Source organism: Carcharhinus amblyrhynchos, chromosome 8 (assembly GCF_965287045.1).
Source record: "Carcharhinus amblyrhynchos chromosome 8, sCarAmb.v2.hapA, whole genome shotgun sequence".
NCBI classification, from domain to species: domain Eukaryota; kingdom Metazoa; phylum Chordata; class Chondrichthyes; order Carcharhiniformes; family Carcharhinidae; genus Carcharhinus; species Carcharhinus amblyrhynchos.
The window spans coordinates 26,385,295-26,405,178 of record NC_137331.1 but is presented as its reverse complement, the minus strand read 5'-3'; the positions used below and the strand labels follow the sequence as shown (position 1 = coordinate 26,405,178).

Genomic DNA, 19,884 nt, shown 5'->3' with positions numbered 1-19,884 from the left:
TTGGTGCAAATATACTGACCATGAATAGGATGGGAATAAAGGGGTATGGTCCCCGGAAGGGTAGGGGGTCTTAGTTAAATTGGACAGCATGGTCACTGCAGGCTTGGAGGGCCGAAGGGCCTGTTCCTGTGCTGTAACTTTCTTTGTTCATTGTTTTTTGTACTGCAGTGCTCAAAAACACCAATGAATATAATGGCTTCTTCCAAGCAGGCTGCTGATCGACTGAATGTTTCCAAAATGAAAGATTGCCCTATTTTGCCACCAGTCAAGTGACCCTTTCACTTACAGTTGCTACTTGAATACAGTGAGCACATGTTGGAGCTGTATTCCCAGCCTCTGATCACAGCTATAGTTCCAAGATGAAATAGAAGCTCTCCGATTTTGAATGTTCTGCGGTAAGAACTCATTGTGCTGCTGCAAATGTCACTGCTTAGTAAGTCTGTAGACTTCCAACTCAAATCTGAACAATCCGAGGACCAAATGTCACAGAGTTATTACAAGTGGTCTCCCTACAGTAATATGGAGCCTTCAAACCGCCCTGGCTCCCACTATGGTGTGCTTAATAGTTGAAAGCTTCAGAAACCACAAGCAGCCACCATGTTGTGTTTCCTCTGCTTACCAGTGAAGACAGATACACCAGCCACTCAAAATGGGATTGGTAAACTCAAATGTGGGCTCATGAAGGTTAAGTAGCACAGATTCAATCTTAGCAAGCCCTTGATAACACATTTTACATAAAGTGGATGACTGTGTGCTGTAGGCGACATATCATGTGGCACCTTACATCATTTCCTGTCAGGTGATGTACGTTGATCATAGTCCCATTTAATTAAAGGCATAAAACAACATCCTGGACAAGATCTATCCCCAATCAGCAACTCCAAGGGAGGTCATCTAGTTATCTATAGCATTGCTGTTCGCTGTGTGCAAATTAGTGCTGTACCACAGTGACTGCTGATGGATGCAATTGAAAGTCGCCTTGAAATCAGTGAAGTGGATAACAAGTGACGTCTGATACTGTAGGCTCTGCTCTGTAATGTTCCTGAGCGTAAAGATCTGGTCGCTGAATGAACTGTCAGCCCTCAAACTTAGCTGTTCTTCGTGAAGGGTACAGTCTACTTCTGCTTTCAACTTCCTGAGGACTACTGGGCCTAAGGTCTTGATGGGCAGTGTTGCGCCCCTCCTGTTGTTACAGTTGGCGGATTCCACTTTCTTTGCCACTTGACAGTTGCTCCTCACCTCCAGTCCTCCCGGCCCAGAGCAGGCCCGTGAGCTCTATTCTGACAATGTTCTTGCCATGTTTCATCAGCTGGTATCTTTTCAATGCCAGACGCGTTATTGTTTGTTCTAAAGGCTCTGGATGGCTCTCTGATCTGGCCATTACTCTCAGAGTGATGAAGCAATATTTAATTGGCTGCAAAGTGCTTTGCAGCATCTTGAAAGGCAATCTTGTTCCTCTCACAGTGAAGGGAAACCCTTTTTGCTGCTCCTGGAACCTAAGCCCAGGATCACTGTAGGATCAGAGAGGAGGAAATGCCCCTGAGTGAAAGCCAATTTTTCACCATTGCCTCTGTGTAAGAAGTCACAAAATGTTCAGCAACTATGGCAGTCTCCCAGTCAAGGATTCTCCTCCTCATTTTCAAATCTCTCTTTGGCCCTGCTCTCCCACTCTCCAATCTCCTCCATCTTCACAACCTAAAACAATACCTGTGTTCCTCTAATTCTGGCCTCTTGTGTATGCTAAATTGTAATCATTCCTACTTTGGTGGTTATGCCTTCAGTTGCCAAGACCCCAATCTCTGCAATTCCCTCCCTATACCTGCTTCTCTGCCTCATTACCTTGTTTCCCTCTGCAAAAGGTAATTCTTAAAATCTGTCTCTTTGGCCAAGTTGAAACCATAGAATCCCTGCTGTGCAGAAAGAAGCCATGCGTCCTATCTCAAATGAGCATTCCACCCAGGCCCTTCCTCCCCTCCCCATCCTCATAAACCCATGCATTTACCATGGCTAATCTACACATCTTTTGGACACTAAGGGGCAATTAAGCATGGCCAGTACATGTAACCAAGAATCATAGAATCCATACAGTACAGAAGGTCATTTGACTCATTGAGTCTGTACCGACCACGATCCCATCCAGGACCTGTTCCCATAACCCCCCACATTTACCATACATTGCCCATAAAGAACAGCAAGGGGATGCAAAAACAGTCAGAACACTGTCACTTTGAGAGTATCTTCACTGTCTTTCATATCTAGGTAAGCCTCCAGTAACATGTCCATGATAGCAAAAGGATCAATCTTTCTGTTTATTTTTAGCTACTGGAATTAACCAGTGCCTCTACAATATTATGACTTCATTTAGGCTTACGCAATTAACTATACCAAGCAAAAGATGAACAAATGAATAAGTTGATTTGTATTTACAATGTAAGTTATACCATTTAGCTCAAATGGAAATTATAGTCAGAAAACTGTGCTAAATTACTATGTTTCTGATGTAAATAAAGTCTACACTGTGATGCTAATGCTGTATTATCACTACAGAATCTGAGCTAGGCTGACGTAACTTTCAGATTCAGTTCATTTACACTCAGTTCAACACAAACATGCATTTGTTGCCCCAGCAGTGATAGAATTGAATATCTGACAACTAATGCAGAAGTTACTGTCCATCTTTCACCTAACTGAACAAGTTGTGCAATAGGTTTATTGAATGTGGCTTGGCTCCGCATCCAAGAAGTGTTCAAACTATCCTCAAAGCAGTTATATTACTTTAGATTGAAGGACTCACTTCATCTTTTGCTCGGTATAGTTAATTGCTTAAGTCTAAATGAAGTCATAACAATGTAGAAGCGCTGATTAATTAAGGCAGCATGGTGCTACAGTGGTTAGCACAGCTGCCTCACAGCGTCAGGGACCCAGGTTCGATTCCTGGCTTGGGTGGAGTTTGCACATTCTCCCTGTGTCTGCGTGGGTTTCCTCCGGGTGCTCTGGTTTCCTCCCGCAGTCCAAAGATGTGCAGGTTAGGTGGATTGGCCATGCTAAATTGCTCCTTAATGTCAGGGGGACTAGCAAGGGTAAATGCATGGGGTTGTTGGAATAGGGCCTGGGTGGGATTGTGGTCGGTGCAGACTTGATGGGCCGAATGACCTACTTCTGCACTGTAGGATTCAATGATTTTATAATTCTAAGAATTCCAGCAGCTAAAAAATGAACAAAAGGATTGATCTGCTTGCTATTGTGGACATGTTACTGAAATCTTACCTAGATACGAAGCTGGTTTTTTGAATTCATATATCATGTGAGTACACTCAAAGAGGGCAGTTATCAAGTCAAAACCAGACAAAGGGGAAAAATTGGGACCAGCCAATAGTACAAAATGAGTTAAAGTGAATCAACCATCCGTGTTACATCTATTTGGTTCTATTCCCTGTTGAAAGGTGTATTATAGCACATATAAAAGTAACTGTGACAGGAGACAACATTGTTATGAATATGATGACACTCCTAAAACCAGCACTCTGGAGTGAGGCTTTAGTCTGTATAACCACACTATGAGAGATCGCCCTGTTGATTAATACAATTTGGAGCCTTGGCCTATTTTGTACGGGCAGTGGCTTCTAATGCATTGTTTTTTAAACCAGGACAAAAGATTGCAAAAACTCAATTTGTGCTGAACATAATTTGAGCTTAAAATTGCATTGTTTTTATAATGCTTTCATCAATGCCAGGGAATTTAGTTGAAACAAATCAGCTTGAATATTTTGCAATTGTTGCTATCACTGAGATCTTAACGTTTATCTATTAGTGTCACAGGTAGGCTTATATTAACGCTGCAATGAACATACTTTGAAAATCTACTTGTCGCCACACTCCAACGCAAGTTCAGGTACTGAGAGAGAATTTAGCATGGCCAGTGCACCTAACTAGCACGTCTTTCGGACTGTGGGAGGAAACTTGAGCACCCAGAGGAAACCCATGCAGACACAGGGAGAAGGTACAAACTCTGCACAGACAGTGATCCAAGCTGGGAATTGAATTCTGGTGCTGTGAGCAGCAGTGCTAACCACCCTAGGCTTACTAGATACAAGACAACTACTCAGCTGGCTGTTGAATATGTTGAGTTTATCCCCCAAGCTAGTAATAAAATACTCTGGTTTAATGATGATGACTGGGATTGTAATATACTAATGTAATATCTTTGCAACAAACGTCATTGTAAGAAAGCTGCATTAAACAAGTGCAATTCAAAATGTATGTCCAGGTAAATTTCTCCATTATTTAGTTCCATTTTTTTCTTGCACCTAACTATGAAGAAGCTAGTTTGCTCTGATCGCTTGCAAATCTGAAAGATCAGTTCTTTGCTGCAATGTTTATTCTTCAGCTGTGGGCTCAACATCCTCTCAGTCCTACATCACTTCACATGTTTTGCTGCTTCTTGGAATGCAGGCAATACTGAGAAGAGCAGTGAAGACCTGGTTACTGCTCATGTATAGGGCAATAAGAGTGAGGGACTGCAGCTAGATATAGATCAAAGAGGAGTAGGCGTTTCTTCCTTTACTAGTTAGGTTTTTAACAACTTCCAGTGGCTTCTATACTTACTGCTAGCTCAAATAATATCAAATTTATTGCACCCTGTTCCCTGCATTGCCATGCTAGGATATAATCTGATGATCACTGGTTTGCTAGTCAAATGTTATTGCCACTGCCGTAACGGATGTTTTGAATTTGGATTGAGATAAATTGTAAACCTAAGGCCTTATGGCGCAGTGGGTAACATTCCTGCCTCTGAGCCAGAAGCTCTGGGTTTGAGACCCACTCCAGGACTTGATGGTCAAGGAAGGGGTATTCATATTGCAGTCAAACAGGTCGAGTGCATCAACCTGCAAAATTGGTCCAAACACATCAATGGTCGGTGGTAAGAGTGGGAAAGATTCCTGGCCACGCTTGATGTGGAGTGGTGCCCCTCAAACTATAAACCCTTGGCGACAGATTAGCGACCTTTCCAGGAATTACTAGCTATGACTGAGGTGGCACAATGCTTAGCACTACTGCTTCACGACGCCAGGAACCTGGGTTCAATTCCAGCCGTGGGTGACTGTGTAGAATTTGCACGTTCTCCTCATTTCTGCATGGGTTTCCTCCCACAGTGCAAAGATGTGCAGGTTAGGTGGATTAGCCATGGTAAATACGCGGGGTTGCAAGTACATGGTGGAGGGCAGTTTCCAGGTAAGATGCTCTTTCGGAGAGTCAGTGCAGACCCAGTGGGCCAAATGGCCTCCTTCACTGTAGAAATTCTGTGGCTCTGTGTTATCACATGGATGCAGACCAAGCCCAAATTTGGATCAATTTATTATTTTTTAGAATGTTTCCTCTTAGGTATAGATTTTCACTTCAATAACATCTAACAGCCTAACTGAAATTGTTTCAGCAAGACATGTTAGTGAAAATCAAGTGTAAAAAGCTCATGGATTTTCTCATGAAGAAGATTAAGTATGTTCTCTTGGCCACCTCAGTTGCTTCTTGCTGGCCTCGTCTTCCATTTCTAATGACTCCAGTGAACATTGCTATCTCTGTTAGACTATAAAACACTGCATACCTCTCTCTTTTCCCCTACATTAGCTCACCCACCTTAGAAGATCCAGCATCTGATCATTACCCAAGCCATCATCCAGTGCCCATCAGTTTCATTCATTTCCTTGTGTTCTATTTCAGTACTACCGTAAGCAATCTCTTCTTCCAAAAGGTTCACACTTAATCCCACTACTCTCTTCAATTTCTACCCAAACTTCTGGTTCTCAAATACAACACATAATTTTCTAAGATAAAAGCAAAATACTGTGGCTGCTGGAATCAGAAACAAAAACACAAAATGCTGGAAATTCTCAGCAGGTCTGATGGCATCTGTGGAGAGAGAATAGAACCAACGTTTCAAGTCATGATGACCCTTCATCACCTTAGGTCTGACGAAAGGTCATTCAGACTCAAAACATTGGTTTCTATTCTCTCTCCACAGATCTGTCAGACCTGTTGAGATTTTTCAGCGTTTTCTGGTTTTGTTTTCAATCAATTCCTGTTCATTGCACTGATTATTTTGATATAAAATGAACACTTTTGCATTACAGTCACACATTACATGGTTTGTATTTGCCCAATTCCTTCCTATCCCCCACAATTTCCTTGTGATGGTAGACCTGGCCAATTATTCCATCCTTCCAACTTCCTGACCTCCATTCTGCTAGTGTTCCATATTTCTACTCCTGCCTGTTACAATTTCCATTCTCCATTTCTTCTTTCTATGTCTCATACTGTTCTTTGGGAACATCATTCAGAGACATGGGATTAGCTTGCTGATCCCAACTGATGACACCCATCATTCACCCCAATCACCATTCTTGACAGCAGAACTAGCTCTCTGTTGTCTGATTAGTTAGTTGGTGTCAAGAATGAATGAGAAAATGTAGTCTTTCACCTAACATTTGGGGAGACTTATTGGACAGAATTTTGCTGGCCCTTGCAGCATTGAAAGAAGATGGGGGCAGGGAGTGGGGGGAGTCTGTAAAATCTGTAAAATCACAGGGAATCGTGGCAGAAGGGTTTCCTGACAATTTCCCTCCATTGTAGAATTTAACTGACAGTGGATCAAGATTGGAGAAGGAGGTGGGAAGCCAATTTGAGTATGCCACTTTACCAGGACCTCAAACTGGCCTGACTCTGCCACGTGGGGAAGGCATGATGGCCTCCCAGTGATTTGATTTATTATTGTCATGTGTATTAATATACAGTAAAAAGTATTGTTTCTTGTGTGCTACGCAGTCGAAACATTGTATTCATAGAGTACATAGGGGAGAAGGAAAGAAGACAATACAGGATTTCATGTCATAGTCATAGCTAGAGATTCTAGAGAAAGATCAGCTTAATATATGGTAGGTCCATTCGAAAATCTGATGGCAGCAGAGATGAAGCTGTTCTTGAGTCAGTCGGTACATGATCTCAGACTTTTTTTCCTGATGGTCTAAGTCTCTGTGTAACATTGGACCTGGCATTAGCTTTATGAAATACACAGTAACTTCTCCAATCCGGAAACCTATTGTTTGGAAACACCAATTGTTTGGAAATTTGTTGCACAGATACCCAAGCAACACAGGCCATCATGTTTTACAATTCTTTAAGGATGGAAACATGAGAAGATGCAGTATTTGGATAAGGGGAACAATTTTCATTACTGCTATATAATGTTTCATCACATGTTTCAGGTAAATATTTATTTCTGGATTCTCACCCTGGCAGTTAGGCATTTTCTCTTCATCCTATAAACCTGAAAATTTCAAAAATCCAGAATTTTTATTTATTCTTTTGTCAGACATATGTGTAACTATCTGATCAGCGTTTATTGTCCATCCGAAGTTGCCTGAGGGTAGTTGAGAGTCAACCACATTGCTGTGGCTCTGGAATCACATGTAGGCCCAGACAGGGTAAGGACGACTGATTTCCTTCCCTAAAGGACCTTAGTGAACCAGATGGATTTTTCGGACAAGCGACAATGATTTCATGGCCATTGATAGATTCCTAATTCCAGATTTTTTTATCTAACTGAATTCAAACTCCACCATTTGCCATGGTGGGATTTGAACCCAGGCTGAGTTTCTGGATTAATAGTCTTAGCGATAAAACCAGTAGGCCATCACCTCCCCAATAACTTGGTGCCAAGCATTCCAGACCGGAGAAGTTACCATGTAAGAGGCAGTCAGATTGTACAGGTAAGGAACCTACAATTGAACAAGTAGATGAACTTGATCTTGGATAACAATTGCAAATGTGTGATAATGCATACAATTACCTTTCCCATTGAAGTCAATACATGTATAGACTGGACCATTATCTTTGATGCCTCTCAGAAAAATGATTGAGTTGAAAAAGAAGGGAAAGTAATGGGCAGCATGGTGGCACAGTGGTGATCACCACTGCCTCACAGCACCAGGGACTCGGTTCAATTCGGCCAAAGGTAACTGTCTGTGTGGAGTTTGCACATTCTCCCCAAGGGTTTCCTCTGGTGCTGCAGTTCCCTTCAAAGTTCAAAGATGTACGGGCTAGGTTGATTGGCCTTAGTGTCAGGGGGACTAGCAGGGTAAATACTTGGGGATAGGTTCTGACGGGACTGTTGTCGGTGCAGGCTTGATGGACCAAATGGCTTCCTTCTGCACCGTAGGGATTCTATGATTTTTATAATGATGGGCGTAAGGATGTGCATATTCACAGTTATTGACTTTGCAGTTTTAAACAGACAGATTAAATCAAACATAAATCCATCTTAGCTGGAGGAAAATACATTATGTTAGATGATACAGCACTCCTGTCTTCACAAAATAGTGGATGCCATTAACAATAAATGAAACATCTATTAGGTCATTGTAAGTGTGACTTGTGTCCAAGTGAAATACTCATCATTGTCGCAGTGAGCTGATTTATTGTCAGTTTGTTTCTGTTCATCTAATATCCGTTTTGGTGATCAATTCTGACTGATACCGGTTTTGAGTAAAAGATTACATAGATACTATATAAATAAATCCATCCAAGCTTAAGTACACATTAATCAAATAATGCACGAGCTAAAGTCTAAAGACCTCAAACTGTGGATGTCTTTCATTGCTAATCCTTCAATTTAATATCAACGTTTGTAGTCTGAACAGTGGCAGGGTGTGATAATCGTCTGTGTTGCCCTGTTTGTGTTCACAGAGCTGGAGGCAGAGGAATGGTGTAAGCTGCTTTCCGTCGAATGCTTAGGATCCAGACTCAATGACATCAGTTTCGGGGAGCCAGATCTACTCGCAGCCGGAGTTCAAAGAGAACAAAATGGTAGGCCCACACGTTCTTCACTCAATCAATCAAGATGTTTGGATGGAGCCATTTTGCTAATGTTGTTTCTGTTACATATGTGAATCATGTGAATTCATCACCAATAAGAGACACTCTAACCACCGCCCCTTGACATTCAGTGGTGTAACCATCACTGAATCCCCCACTATCAACAATCCATCGGGTTACCATTGACCAGAAACTCAACTTGACCCACCACATAAACAGTGGCTGCAAGAGCAGGTGAGAGGCTAGGAATACTGTGGCGAGTAACCTCCTGACTCCCCAAAGCCTGTCCACCATTTACAAAGCACAAGTCAGGAGTGTGATGGAATACTCCCAACTTGCCTGGATGGGTGCAGCTCCAACAATACTCAACAAACTTGACATCATCCAGGACAAAGCAGCCCGCTTGATTGGCACCACATCCACAAACTTCCAGCCTCTCCACCCCTGATGCTCAGTAGCAGCAGTGTGCACTATCTACAAGATGCACTGTAGCAATTCACCAAAAATCCTTAGATAGCACCTTCCAAACCTACAACCACTTCCATCTAGAAGGACAAGGGCAGCAGATACATGCGAGCCTCACCACCTGCAAGTTCCCCTCCAAGCCACTTGCTATCCTCACTTGGAAATACATTGCCATTCCTTCACAGTCAAAAACCTGGAATTCCCTCTGTAACGCCATTGTGGGTTAACCCACAGCACATGGACTGCAGCGATTCAAGAAGGCGGCTCACCACCACCTCCTTAAGGGTATGTAAGGATGGGCAATAAATGCTGGTGTTGCCAGCGATGCCCATGTCCCATAAATGAATAAAAAGAAATGCCTTATTTAGGATGCCACCTGGAGTGACTGACACCAATCGTTGGTCTCAGGTGAGCAGCACAGGACTGATGAGCCATGTGGTCTAGTTTGTAACACATTAGTATTTGTTTTTCCTCTGTCTGTCTCCTTCAATTAATACCTTCTTTATTCAGATGGTGAGATGCAACTTCTAGTCTGCATCGCAGCTGATGATGTCACTCCTCTCTGGTCAGCGTATAGACTAATCTGCTAATATGCTTGAAGATACTGGTTCTGGGTAGTTTTACCCCTTCATAGATACAACGGTTATTCTTATGGGATCACCTAGGATGTTCAGCACATAAATAGGCCATTTGACTCAGGCAGTCCATAGCAGTGTTTATGGTCAATTTGAGCACCCCCTGCCCAACCGATCTTTTCACATCTAAATCTATCTCTGTAACATTCTGTTTCCTTCTCCCTTGTATACTTGTCTAGTTTCCCCTTAAATATATCAATATTATTCACTTCAACCACTCCCGATGGTAATGAGTTTAGCATTCTTAACATGTTTTGATTGAAGAAAACTCTTCTGAAATCCCTATTGGATTTCTTGGTCACTATCGTATATTGATGACCTCTAGTCTTTTTCTTCCCCACAAGAAAAAACATTTTCTCTGTATGCACTCTTATCAAAATCTTTCATAATTTTCAAGACTTTTATTTGGTCATCCTTTTCTCAAGAGAGAAGAGACTAGCCTGTCAGTCCTTTCATAATACTTATGGTATTATCTTTGTGCAATGATGCTGTGCCTTTAAGAAATGTATTGAAATCATGTTTCTTTGTAAGAGGTATGTTTAAAATTCAACTCTTTTTCACAGTGCCGATTGGTCTGCAAAACAGGTGGCAAATATACTGAGAATGCAAGCTAATGATTGATTTTAGCTAAGGATGTGTTTGTTTTAATCTGAGTTAAATGCATTATTTTGTTTATTTGTCTTTTCCCTGAGGTTTCAGAGTAGGGTTTTGATAAAGTTGATTGACAGAATCATGTGCTTAAGGGGCGGAGCTAAGTTTACAGGGTAAAGCAGGCAGTTAATGCTGAGTTCTGAAAGAATCAAGAGATCTCACTCTTTCTGGAGGCTGCTACTGGGACCTGTTCGGAGGACAGGTTCGAGGACTAGCAGTTCAAGTATAAAAACATAAGTCTGCATGTTGCTAACTGATTTTGAAGAGGAGTTTAAGTCTATAAGAGGAATATTGTTGGAATTTAGACTAATACTGATAGGTTAGCAGTTAAGAATTGTATTTTGTCAAGTTTAAGTGTTTGGTAAAGTGAAGCCAATTTATTCATTTTAGGTAAACTGTAAAGTTTGTTTTGATAAAAGCTTCCTAGTGCGTGTCAATAGAATCGCACCCGGAGTGAAACACTTTCTCCTCACCCTAATGCCAAAAAAATAGAAAAGTTGGTGGGATCTAGACGGGCTTCATAACATACCTTGGGGTTACTGATCGGTATCCTAACACTAGTAAATCCTATCTGTACCCTCTCCAGCACCATTATATCCATTTTATAATATAATGAGAACCGTACACTGTACTCTAACCAAGATTTGATATAGATTTAGCTTAGCTTTCCTACATTATAATTCTGTTTCCCTCAGAGACCCATAGCTTATTTTTAATGACACTGCTTACCTGTGGCACAACTTGTGGTGTTTGATGCACTTACCTTTTGTCCCTCTACCCTACCGAGACGTGCACCTTCCATGTAATAAGTGAGCTCCCTTTCCTTGCCATCAAAATTTACTACCTCACATTTATCTGCATCAAACTTCATTTGCCAATTCTGCACATTTATTATGTCCTTCTGCAATTTGGTGCGGCCCTCTTCAGTGTTATCTATTTCCACCAATTTGGTATCACCCACAAATTTAGAAATTGTATTTTCAATCTGAAGTCCAAATTATTGATGTAAATTCAGAACAGCAGTGCTGCCGGCACTGATCCATGTAGAACGTCACTCTAATGAAGAAAGGAGCAGAGCGTTTTCAGTTTATACAGCCAGTGTGGTTATCTCCTTAAGCATATCGGGTCCAAGTTCCGCTTTGGAACTTGATGAACACGAAAGGACCATGAATAAGGTTGGCACGTAGGTCGATTATCGGGCTGTGAGTCTTCCCAATGTGCCTGCTGCCAGATAATAAGAACAGAAGATTTTCCTTATCAGACATACTACAGAAGGTAATATCAAACTATTGCAGTACTTTACTAAGCATAATCATGGGCATGGTATCTGGAGGAGAATGGATACTTAATGCTGCTGTCTTCGTTGTGATATGTTCCATTAGAGCGGCACAGTGGCACAGTTCTTAGCTCTGCTGCCTCACAACACAGCGACCTCGGTTCAATTCCTGGCTTGGGTCACTGTCTGTGCAGAGTCTGCACATTCTCCCCGTGTCTGCATGGATTTCCTCCGGGAGCTCCCATTTCCCCTCACAGTCTGAAAGATATGCTGGTTAGGTGTATTGGCCATGCTAAATTCTCCCTCAGTGTACCTGAACAGGCGCCGGAGTATGGCAATGAGAGGATTTTCACAGTAACTTCATTGCAGTGTAAGCCTACTTATGACACTAATAAATAAATAAAAATTCACCAGTATTATTACAAAAATGGCCAGGTGTCCCTGGAGAGTGCGGTGTCCATCAGTATGATTAGGATCTTCTGTGACATGTTGACACTGCAGGGGCTGGAGTGCATTATCAATCCCAGGGATACCATTTTGATTTGATCTGTTAAGTTCCCTTTGAAAGTTTGGTTATTTTATTACCAAGCCCCTTTAAGGGGCTGTTATTTAATTAGCTTGTTCAGTTTATTTTATCAGTTTCCAATAAGCGGGTATTAAGAGTTTCAACTGGGACACTGGGTTGGTAGTTAGGAGGCAGAGATTTGTAATGCTGCATCCCATGAATAAACCTACTGTCAAAGGAAAGATCAGAGTCTTGTTCCATTATTCACCATCTTATTTGGATCCATTTAACTTGGCAGCAGAGGAGGGTTGCCAAAAAGATGAAGATTAGAAACAAAGATTTATATCTCAGGCAGAAGGTTGTAATCTGAATAGCTGAAACCATTCAGTGTGGTAGTGGAGGATATGTCTCTGTTTACATCAGTGGATCCATTCATTCTTTCAAATAGACCAAGGGCGCTTGCTTTGATTTTGAAGATGATTTATTGAATATAACTTGAAATTAAAATAAAATACAGAAAACTGAAGAGAGTGAGAGAGAGAGAGCGCCTAGAAAGTTAGGCCCAATTACAGAGTTGACTTCAAAAACCTTGCAGCATTTTACTGAGCACAACCGAACTGGACTGCCAAACAGATAGCTGTTCCTAATATATAAGTTTGGTTATCTTTGTTATGAAATTACCAGATACAAGTAGTCTTCAACTAACATGAACAGTTGGCAGCTGTGACCGTAAAAGCTTTTATTTATGAAAGGAACCATTTCTGCTTAGCAAAGCATTTTCAAATGTGCTCAATTTCTAAGCTAAACCCAGAATTCCAAGCTGAGTTTTCAAATGTGGACAAATTAGCCTAAGTTTGGTTTAAAGCATAGCACAATTAGTTACATTAAGCAGAAATACCTTAAAATGAAGCCTTTTAATAAATGCAAACCCATACACAGGATCCCACAGGTACAAAGTGGAAATGGTCGAGGGCTTCAGATTTTTAGGCACTTAAATCACCAACAATGTGTCCTAGTCTCTCCATGCCGATGCTATAGTTGAAAAAGCTCACTAATGCTTCTACTTCCTCAGAAGCCTAAGGACATTTGGCATATCCACAATGACTCTCACCAATGTTTACAGATGCACCATAGAAAGCATCCTTTCTGGATGGGTCACAAATTGGTAAGGCAGTGTTCAAGACTGCAAAATACTACAAAGGGTCGTGAACAAAGCCCAGTCCGTCACGCAAACCAGCCTCCCATCCATTGATTCTGTCTAGACTTCCTGTGCCTCGGAAAAACAGCATAATTAAGGACCCCTTGCACCCCAGACATTCTCTCTCCCACCTTCTTCCTTCTGGAAAAAGATACAAAAATCTGAGGACATGTACTAACCGACTCAAGAACAGCTTCTTCCCTACTACCATCAGATTTTTGAATGGACCTACCTCATATTAAGTTGATCTTTCTCTACACCCTAGCTCTGATTGTAACATTACATTCTGCCCTCTCTCCTTTCCTTCTCTATGTACGGTATGCTTTGTCTGTTTGGCGTGCAAGAAACAATACTTTTCACTGTGTGTTAATACATGTGACAATAATAAATCAAATCAAAAATATGCTTTCCCTCTGATATTCTCTGAATCTGAACATTGTGACCAATGAAAAAATGAAGTAGATATATGACTCACGATACAGCCTCACTGAAGAGAAAACCACTTACAACCTTGGCACTGTCTCTTCCTAACAAAAACATGATAAGGTGCAAAGCATGCCCTGAACCAGAGCTCAGGAATCGTTGGATAATCTATTAAGTGTGATGGATAATATTTCTAAGAAAGATGATCTGTCAAAATGCACACAACGTCTGGTCAGATTTGATGTATTTAGAAAGATGGATGGTTATTCCACAAAGGAAGGTATCATGGAACATAGCAGGCTACATCTGCAAAATTGTCTCAACTTTACTTGGAAATTCCTGGTTCTGTGCAATGCTTGCTAGGGGATTTTCACAGTAACTTCATTGCAGTGTTAATGTAAGCCTACTTGTGACAATAAATAAACTTGCTTTCAAATTGTTGGATTGTGCTAAAGTATAGCATGTGAATGGGCTGCTAATCTCAACTGGAGTTAGATTGTCTGAGTCTTAAAAGGCCTTCGGGCCTTCTGTGACTGATGGGCACCACTGGAACTAGGGTGCATTGTCATCCTGGTAATGACATAGGTTAGCATGATTAGTGGGGTCAATATGTGAGGTTACAGGGATAGGGCTTAGGTGGGATTGTTGTCTGTGCAGACAAGAGGGTCTCGTTCTGTACTGTAGGGCTTGTATGATTCTATGACATTTTGGTTTAACTGGTTTGACATTCTATTTTAGTTACTGTGCCCACTAGGGGCTATCATCCCTGTCATTCTGGTTTGATTTATTGATTATTGGTTTTTATAAAACAAGTGTAAAGAGAGTCAACTGGGCCACTGAGTAGATAGCCAGGAGAAGGAGATATGTAATGTTGTATCCTGTGAATGAAGCTACTATCAAGGAAACAATCTGTGTCTTATTTTGTATTTCACCAGCTGGTTAGGATCCAGTTAGCAGCTGGCACCATTTCACTTTCAGCCCAGCTCCTGTTACATTTCATTTGATCCAATCTGTAGGTTGCCTGTAATGAGGAGCTAAGTGCCCCTTTTCAAAGAATAGCGCTGCCATACTGTCACAAATCTCAGAAGCTTTAAAAAGAAATTTAGCTAATCCCAAGGGTAATGATGCATTCCAGTCTCCCCCGATCCTCCACAGGTCTCAGAGTGCCTCAAGCATACCAGTGGACCCCCATGCTCTCTCTCTCCAGGCATACCAAAGCGTGTGTATTTAGTCATAGAAGAGAGACAGGCAGGAAGTTAGGCTGAATTACCTCCTAGACTGCTCGCTGCCTGGGCCAGGTCCTGGGCAACATGGTGGCACAACACTGCTGCCTCACAGCACCGGGGACCCAGGTTCAATTCTGGCCCCGGGTGACTATCTGTGCGGAGTTTGCATATTCTCCCCGTGTCTGCATGGGTTTCCTTCGGGTGCTCCGGTTTCCTCCCACACTCCAAAGATGTGCAGGTTAGATTGATTGGGGGCCATGCTAATTTACCCTTTAGTGTCAGGGGGCTTAGCAGGGTATATATGTGGGGTTACAGGGATAGGACTTGGGGTGGGGTTGTTGTCAGTGCAGGTTGGATGGGCTTCTTCTGCACTGTAGGGTCCTATGAAGCAGTGCCTCGAGGAAGTCCTCTGATTTGTCTGTTGCCCTCTTGCAGCTCCTATTACAGGCAGCAGCAGCCCATTGATAATGTCAATGCCACGGCTCAAAGACATCAATGGCACTGCAACATTATTTAACTCAGCGGTGGGGTTGTAGGAGACAGAGAACATTTAGCCCATCAGAGCCATGTTAGCTCTTTGAAAGAGCTGCTGGCTTCGTATCATTGCCTGCTGTATTTCTAATGAAGGCATTCCACGGGCAGGATTTCCAACTCCTTATGGCGATGGGAATCGATTTGCAAAACACAGAACTTAGGGAGTTTTCTTTGTGAAAGATAATTTTCCGAGACCCTCCTGACCCCATGCCCTGCTCACTTGTTGGAAAGACAAAATCCATGGGGACTCCCTCTAACCTTGGGAGTCACTTTAATTAAAGTGGACATGAAACGTTCACTCTATTTCTCTTTCCTCGGATGCTGCCAGACCTGTTGGATGGGATTTTAAGGCACCGCTTGTCCCAAAATTGTAAAATTCCGCCTGAGGTCAACAGAGCTCCCCATTGTCCGGCCCTCGCCTTTTCCTACTCCCATAGTGGGCGGGACAGTAAAATTCCAGCTGTGGAATTTTTCCCTCATTTTCAGTTTTTATTTCCGATCTCCAGCATCCACAGTATTTTGCTTTTCTTTAAAATCAATAAAATGACCTCCTTTGTAAAACAAACATTTTCTGACTCTTTGGCCTTGCTGTTTTGGTGGTGATCTCAAATCTATGCTCTCTGGTTAGTGTAGTAAGGGCAATTGTGCTGCAAACCCCCCACCACCACGGTGTTGTAAGTTAGAGCTCACCACATACTGAGTCAGAAATGAGGTGAGCGATCTCGCACTAAGCCATGCTAGCCAGAGCTGGAATAGGAATTGGAATATGGAATACAAGAGAAGATGCTAACAGCATCGTTGTCTTATCTAACAATCTGGAAATAAGTTAGAACGGTATTGTAAAATAGGCAGTATCACGTAAGCCTTTCCCTCGATAGTCAGTGCCATCAGTGTCTTTGGAAATGAATAGCGGATAAGTCATCTATTTGAGTCTTCACATTGTATGCTACCATCTGAGACAAATCGCTCCTGCTGTGATGACACACCCCGGCATCCTGTGAGGACCTTATACGTGGTAATTATTGATTGCTTAGGGCAGGATTTTATAGCCTTGCTCATCCCGAAACTCTAAAATCACGCCCGAGGTTAATGGAACTCTCCATGGTCTCCACCTCCCCCACCTCCAATTGCTGCGGCAGGCGGTAAAATCCTGGCCCATATTTCAGGATCAGAGAGAAAATTCTGTGTCATGGCGGCATATTCTGAACACTGTGATAAAACAAACATAAGCGCGCCTGTATGCTTGGAAAGTAAATGCACAGTTGTTGAAGAGCTGTCTTTTGTCTTTGTGAGGCTCTACCACCTTCTTACTGATGGACTTTGCAGAACAACACTGGTGCAGTCTGCTAAACATGAGCACATTAACTTGGGTACATATACATAGCTTCCTCATATCCTCCCAGCTTCAGGCTGAGGGTGAAGAGGAACATTTCTGGAGCTGATAATCCTGTGCATTGCTCATTTGAATGGATGTCCTGGCACTCTGAAGCGTGTTTAGAGGTCCAGAGCTCAGAATTTATGACACCAGCTGTTTGTGAAGGACGTTAAAATAAAAGCAAAATACAGCAGGTGCCGGAGGTCTGAAATGTAAACCGAAAATGCTGGGAAACCTCGGTGGGTCTGGCTGCAGTCTGTGGAGAGAGAAAGAGAGCCTGAAGAAGCTTCATGTCGGACTCAAAACGTTAACTCTGTTACTCTGTCCATATCCCTCGCCGTTGCCCAAAAAATGGCGGCGTCTTGCACCGGGCACAGTGGAAGTGGGCGAAAACAATGCTGACACCATTTTGCTGCTAAATGGGAACCCATAACAACCAAACTACAGAGCTGAATTTTGATGCCGGAGAAGATATTGCTCATCCCCCGACCCTGCAGGTCCCTGACATGTTGCCGCATCATAAGCGTGACAAATATTTATCCAAAAGAGGTGTCCTTGGGTTGTTGTGAGGCTTGCTGAATGGAATGTAGCTGCACAAAGCGCCTGAAGAGTGGAGATTCCAGTCTCGCTACTTTCGAACATTATTATCAGTCATAATCGGTGAGTAGGAATCCAGCCAAATGTCTCTTAAGAGGGCATTGGAACAGATTCATAAAGTTATTGTGACTTCTTAAACAGGCAGGTGGTTTACACCAGAGCATCCCAAATTCTCCAAATGCCAAACAATATGATGCAATGGAGAAATATGCATTAAATAGTGAATACAATGTGTGTGGGAGAAGATTGGGATACATATGAGATATTAAAGTGACCCAGTTAGAAAATCAAAGTTTCACTGGTTTTTTGGGACTTTGAGCCCCCGAGTTGGCCCAGTTTCTGCTGCTCTCTCACATTAAGATTGGGTGGCACCAACTGGCATAGTTTGCAATATGGAGCTTCTGCTTGCCAGTGCCATTTATTTAGATGTTAGTGAAAGTGAGTGAACATTATTTATTTTAACAATCAGCACACAGGTGTTAGCAATGAAAAGGAGTTATTAAAGAAGTTCTGATGAAATGTTTGAGAATGTCAACTTTACGTGAAATGAGTCTTAAGACGCTCTATTTTGTTAATGATTCATTTAATTTGATTTATTGTTGTCACATGTATTAGCATACAGTGAATAGTATTGTTTCTAGCATGTTATACAGACAAAACATACCATTCATAGAGAAGGAAAGGATTATGCAGAATGTAGTATTACAGTCATAGCCAGGGGGTAAAGAAAGATCAACTTAGTGTGAGGTAGGTCCATTCAAAAGTCTGATGGCAGCAGGGAAGAAGCTGTTCTTGAATCAGTTGGTACCTGACCTCAGACACTTGTATCATTTTTCCCGATGGAAGAAAGTATGTCCGGATTGCGTGGGGTCCTTAATTATGCTGGCTGCTTTGCCGAGGCAACGTGAAGAATAGACAGAGTCAACGGATGGGAGGCTGGTTTGCGTGATAGACTGCACTTCATTCATGACTGTTTATAGTTTCTTGCAGTCTTGGGCAGAACAAGAGCCATACCAAGCTGTGATACAAGCAGAAAGAATTCTTCCTATGGTGCATCTGTAAAAGTTTGTGAGAGTTGTGGCGGTCATGCCAAATTTCCTTAGACTTCTGAGAAAGTAGAAGCACTGGTGGCCTTTCTTAACTATAGTGTTGACATGGGGGACCAGGACAGGTTGTTGGTGATCTGGATACCTAAAATCTTGAAGCTGTCAACCGTTTCTACGTTGTCCCCATTGATGTAGAGAGGGGCATGTTCTCCATTATGCTTCCTGAAGCCGATGACTATCTCCTTCATTCTCCCATGTTCAGAGTATAAAAATATGACATATAATTCATGTTATGTAACATTAGAATTTGCCAGTGTTAGGGACCAGATCAGAAACTCCAAGGTATGTTCTGAGGTTTGCCTATACCTTAACTTCTCCTTTTGATTTTGGTATTAGGCTGAGTGTGTGGTATTTCGCTTCAAGCCTGATTCAATTAACCCACGAGGAAGCTTTTATCAGAACAAACTTTATTTAAGAACACAGTTAAAACTTAAGAATAAGAATTAGCATAACTTTTACCAATTGAAATACTTAAATAATGCAAATTCTAATTCTTAACAGCTGTCCTTTTCTATTGTTCCAATTTAAGCAACATGCCCCATAGACATAAATCCCTTCTTCAGAACCAATTAGCGCCAAGAAACCAATATGCTCGCAAGCATGCTAGATTTTCAGCCTCTTAACTCCTTTGGACAGAAATCCAGACAGACATCTATCTTCTGACTCTCATGCAGAAGAATCTCAGAGAAAGATCCACTCCCAAACTGCAGAATCTCAGAGAAACAGACTTATTTCCTGTCTCCAACTTCAGAGAGTGGTAAAGTGAGGCACTTCTCTCCAAGCAGCATCTGCCCAGATTAAAGCAAACATTCTAGCAATCATATTGCTGCAGTAACAACAGTGTGCAGGTTAGAACAGACTATATAAAAACAATCCGGCATAACTAACATAACTCATTTCTTAAAGGCACTGTAATAAGTCTTTGGAGTTAGAAGCCCCTTCACCAAAAATCCCTTTATTTATAACTGTAACAGCAGTACACAGTGTGCCAGCAGTTAGCAGTCTATCTCCAGGGGTATCAGAAG

General features: G+C 42.0%; 1 protein-coding gene across 2 annotated transcripts in view; it reads left to right on the top strand.

Moving 5' to 3' along the window:
• The window catches only part of dok6 (docking protein 6), a 382,866-nt gene that overhangs the window by 277,582 nt on the left and 85,400 nt on the right, over positions 1 to 19,884 (top strand). For both annotated transcript variants that reach the window (XM_080193779.1, XM_080193781.1), the window contains exon 4: positions 8,740 to 8,859. In XM_080193779.1, coding sequence (XP_080049905.1) covers positions 8,740 to 8,859 — 120 coding nt within the window. The remainder of the gene's footprint in view (positions 1 to 8,739; positions 8,860 to 19,884) is intronic.